Source organism: Cebus imitator, unplaced genomic scaffold, assembly GCF_001604975.1.
Source record: "Cebus imitator isolate Cc_AM_T3 unplaced genomic scaffold, Cebus_imitator-1.0 Scaffold358, whole genome shotgun sequence".
Classification (NCBI taxonomy): domain Eukaryota; kingdom Metazoa; phylum Chordata; class Mammalia; order Primates; family Cebidae; genus Cebus; species Cebus imitator.
The window spans coordinates 500,615-505,267 of record NW_016107673.1 but is presented as its reverse complement, the minus strand read 5'-3'; the positions used below and the strand labels follow the sequence as shown (position 1 = coordinate 505,267).

The following is a 4,653-nucleotide window of genomic DNA, read 5'->3' as shown; positions in this document are numbered from 1 at the left end:
AAAAAAAAAAAAAAAAAAAAGGCTATCAAACTGCATCGCATACTACAGAGAAATATTTTGTGAAACGAAGGCTCAATCAATGTGGGAAACTTCGTCTTATTTTAGGAAACTGCCACAGCCACTCCAACCTTCAGCAACAACCACCCTACCCAGTCAGCAGCCATCTACATGGACGGAAAATCCCCCACGACCAAAAAGAATACAACTCACTCAAGGCTCAGATGATCCGTAGCATTTTTTAGCAATAATTTTGAAATCAGGTATGTACTTTTTCTTTTTTTTTTTGAGACAGTCTCGCTCTGTCGCCCAGTCTGGAGTGCAATGGCAGGATCTCGGCTCACTTGCAACCTCGGCCTTCCAGGTCCTAGCGATTCTCCTGCCTTAGCCTCTCGAGTAGCTGGGATTACAGGCGTCTGCCACCATGCCCGGCTAATTGTTGTATTTTTAGTAGAGACAGGTTTTCACTATGTTGGCCAGGCTGGTCTCGAACTCCTGATCTTAGGTAATCTACCCGCCCCAGCCTCCCAAAGTGTTGGGATTACAGGTGTGAGTCACGGCGCCCAGCCAGGTATGTACTTTTTTTACACATACTATTGCACACTTAACACACTACAGGGTAAACGTGACTTTTAAAATACACTGAGGTACCAAAATATCCATATGACTTCACTTTATTGCAGTGGTCTAGAACAGAACCCAGAACCCGCAATAACTTCAAGGTATGTCTGTGTATTGGTCTTTTCAGTGTGATGCAGCCACATCACAGGTCTGTCACATAACGGTAGGGAGACAGATATAGGTTCTACTATCAGAACTTCCAGATGGCTTAAAAAAAAAAAAAAAAAAAATCCGAGGCCAGGCGTGATGGCTCACATCTGTAATCCCAGCACTTTGGGAGGCCGAGGACAGTGGATCACGAGGTCAAGAGTACGAGACCAGCCTAGCCAACGTGGCAAAAATCCATCTCTACTAAAAACACAAAAAATTAATTGGGCATGGTGGTGCGCGCCTGTAATCCCAGCTACTCGGGAGGCTGAGGCAGGAGAATTGCTTGAATGTGGGAGGCGGAGGTTGTCGTGAGCAGAGATCTCTATACTGTACTCCAGCCTGGGCGACAGAGATAGTCTCCGTCTCAGAACAACAACAACAAAAAAACCTGTAAACTAAGAGGATTGGCATATAGTATTCCTGTTCTCTAGCTTTACAATTCTTGCTTCTATAATCCTGTGACTATGGAAACACAACACACACACACGTTCAAACCTCCATTGTAATAAGAATTTTAAAGCATAATATTCCTTAGCATATTATTGCTAATATGGGTCTGAAGCTAGAAAAAAATTCATAACTAGTCATTAGTTTTAAAAAAAGCCATTAAAATAGCTTAGAAATATTTAAATGCTTCAGTGATTTCAGTATTTTATTTCGAATCGCGCTGTGGGGATAAGGAAATATATACCAAATGATACGGCACGGCATCCTCGGGTCCTTCTAAATCTGCGTCAGGATTTAAGGACGATAATTAATCGCGGTGTAACTGCCTTTGTATTGGGCAAACCGGGGGTTACTGGACGGCTGGGGGAGGGGAGCGGAGGGTGGAAAGAAACCCAGAGCCTGGTCTGAGGCTTTAAAAGTGGAAGCAACGGCAAGACAGCGTCAAGCCCTGACGCGGCTGTGGGGGCGGCGGCCGGCGGAGGGGCGGAGGGACTGCAGGCGCCGGGCGCGCCAGGCCCGAGCCACGGCCTCGGGAGTGGGTGTGGGCGGGCGGTGCGTCCGCTCGGGCCGAGTGGCTCCCGGCGCGCGTTCTTCCCGTCCCGCCTCTTCCCCTTACCACGTAGCCCCCCCACACGTAGAGGAAGTTTCCGTCCACCACGGCGCAGTGGCCGCTGCGCTCCTCCGCCACGCAGAACAGCTGCGAATCCGCCATTCACCCCGTCGCGGGCCGGCAGCTTGCAGCGCCGCAGCCCCTGCCGGACCGGCAGCCTCGCCTCCAGTCCCGACTGTTCCACGCACGAACGGAACGCGGCGAGGGTCGAGATTGGTGGGAAGGCGGAGCCAGTGCGTCTGCGCCGTCCTGCGGCGCTTGCTCGGGAAGTCAAGCCAAGGGGCTGAGCTGCACGCAGCCTAGGGACGTTCTGGCTCCTCACAGTGGGGAAGGGGCCTGGGCTTCCCACGCGCAGATTCCTTCTCCCTTGTAATTGTGTTTTGGCAGAACAGCCTCATTCAGTAGTCAAGTCTGTAGTCAGATTCCTCGATTCTCTCAAAATGTCTTTTCTACAGTTGGGTTGTCCAGCATTGTATTTGGCTGTTAATGCCTCTTAAGACTTTAAGTCTAGGCTGGGTGTGGTGGCTCATGACGCCTATAATCCCAGCACTTTGGGAGGCCGAGGCGGGTGGATCACGAGGTCAGGAGTTCAAGACCAGCCTGGCCAAGATGGTGAAACCCCGTTTCTACTAAAAAATAAAAAAAATTAGCCAGGCATGGTGGCACACGTCTATAATCCCGGCTACTCAGGAAACTGAAATAGAGACTTGCTTGAACCCGAGAGGCGGAGGTTGCAGCGAGCTGAGATCGCACCACTGCACTCCAGCCTGGGTGACTGTGCAAAAAAAAAAAAAAAAAAGACTTCATGTCTTTGTTACTCTAGAATAGACTCTCTCCCTTCTCTCTTGTGCTATTGGTTTATTATGTGGATTAGTTTTTTTATTTTCCTACTGCTGTCCCACCTTCTGGGTTGCTTCCTCAATGTGCATTCTCATTAACTTGTGCATCCTTCTCCCATATTTATTTTAGGCTGGAAGCTGTATCTACAAACTTTCTTAGATTCTAGTTCAATTTTTTTCCAAAAATACATCATATTGCATCACATTAGAAGGCACTTAAGTTTGGTGCACTTTAATGATACTTTCTATTGTTTCTTTTTAACAATACAAGTAAACAGAGTATACTCCTCCTTTTCTTACACAAAAGGAAGTATATATAGTGTTCCTTAACTTACTTTTCATTTGACGATCCATAACAGCGTACAGCAATCTGTGTCCTTTTTATAGCTTCATAGCACTCCACTGATTGGATATGTCATAGCTTATTAAAACAAGTTCTTATTCATGGACATATCGTTTATTTCCAGTTTTTCTGGCCGTCATAAATAATGCTGTGATGAATAACGTTTTACATGTTATTTTGTATTTTTACAAGTCTATCTTTGGGATAAAGTTCTAGATGTGTAATTGCTAGGTCAGAGGATAAATGCATATATAACTTTACTGGATATAACTGGATTTCCCTCAATAGGAGTTTTGCGCCGGGCGCAGTGGCTCACGCCTGTAATTCCAGCACTTTGGGAGGCTGAGGTGGGCAGAACACTTGAGGTCAGGAGCTCAAGACCAGCCTGGCCAACATGGAGAAACCCCATCTGCACTAAAAATACAAAAATTAGCTGGGTGTGGTGGCACATGCCTGTAGTCCAAGCTGCTCGAGAGGCTGAGGCAGGAGAATTGCTTGAACCCAGGAGGTGGAGGTTGCAGTGAGCTGAGATCGCACCACTGCACTCCAGCCTAGGTGACAGAGTGAGACTACTTAAAAAAAAAAAAAAAAATAGCTGGGAATAGTGGGACATGCCTGTAATCCCAGCTACTTGGGAGGCTGAGGCAGGAGAATCTCTTGAACCCAGGAGGCAGAGAGGCTGCAGTGAGCCGAGATCGCACCATTGCACTCCAGCCTGGGCAACAAGAGTGAAACTCCATCTCAAAAAAAGAGACTGAGATATATCTAGGCAGACTGCGTGTGGGGGACCCCAGTGACCGAGTTCATTTGCATAGGGACTGAGGGGATCCTGGGAGGGAGGTCACCCTGAGGGAAAAAAGAGCCAGCTAGGACCACCTGACCAAGTGTTCCAGACTCCTTCAGAGCAGGGGTGAGCTGGTTTGCACTAGGAGTAGTGACAGATCTTTCTCTAATTTGTCATTAAGAGGCCCAGCCTTGGAGTCCCAGAGAAGGCTGAGAGCAAGGGTGATTTTCTTTCTTTCTTTTTTTGAGTTGGAGTTTCACTCTTGTTGCCCAGGCTGGAGTGTAAGGGTACGATCTCAGCTCACTGCAACCTCTGCCTCACAGGTTCAAGCAATTCTCCTGCCTCAGCCTCCCCAGTAGCTGGGATTACAGGCATACACCACCACGCCCGGCTAATTTTGTGTTTTTAGTAGAGAAGAGGCTTCTCCATGTTGGTCACGATGGTCACGAACTCCCAGCCTCAGGTGATCTGCCCACCTCAGCCTCCCAAAGTGCTGAGATTAGAGGCGCGCCCAGCCCAAGGGTGATTTTCTTTGCAGTGGGGGTGTAAGGAGGGGTGTGCAGGGGCCCTGGGCTGCAGTAGCCAGGACGCTGTGACCCTAACCCTGTTGGCTGTGGCAGTAAACACTGCTCCAAGGTGACCCTGACTGACTGTGACCTCTGACCTGTATGGACTGACTGAAAAAGATGAGCTGAGCTAATCAAACTCCTTTCTCAAGGAGCTGAACTAGCTCGGCACAGTGGCAGGAGACTGAGGCAGGAGGATATTGCTTGAGTCCAGGAGTCCGAGGCTGCAGTGAGCTATGATTTGCCACTGTACTCCAGCCTGAGTGACAGAGGGAGACCCCCATCTCTTAAAAAAA

At 48.5% G+C, this 4,653-nt stretch overlaps 1 protein-coding gene across 4 annotated transcripts in view; it reads right to left on the bottom strand.

The window, feature by feature from the left end:
* KLHDC1 (kelch domain containing 1) overlaps positions 1–2,185 on the bottom strand; it is a 62,728-nt gene extending 60,543 nt beyond the window's left edge. Inside the window, exon 1 of one of the 4 annotated variants that reach the window (XM_017506719.2) lies at positions 1,832–2,185. In XM_017506719.2, the coding sequence (XP_017362208.1) occupies positions 1,832–1,927 (96 nt within the window). In that variant the 5' untranslated portion in view covers positions 1,928–2,185. The remainder of the gene's footprint in view (positions 1–1,831) is intronic. The other 3 variants (XM_017506718.2, XM_037730775.1, XM_017506717.2) reach the window with 3 other exon arrangements.
* Positions 2,186–4,653: the final 2,468 nt, after the last annotated feature.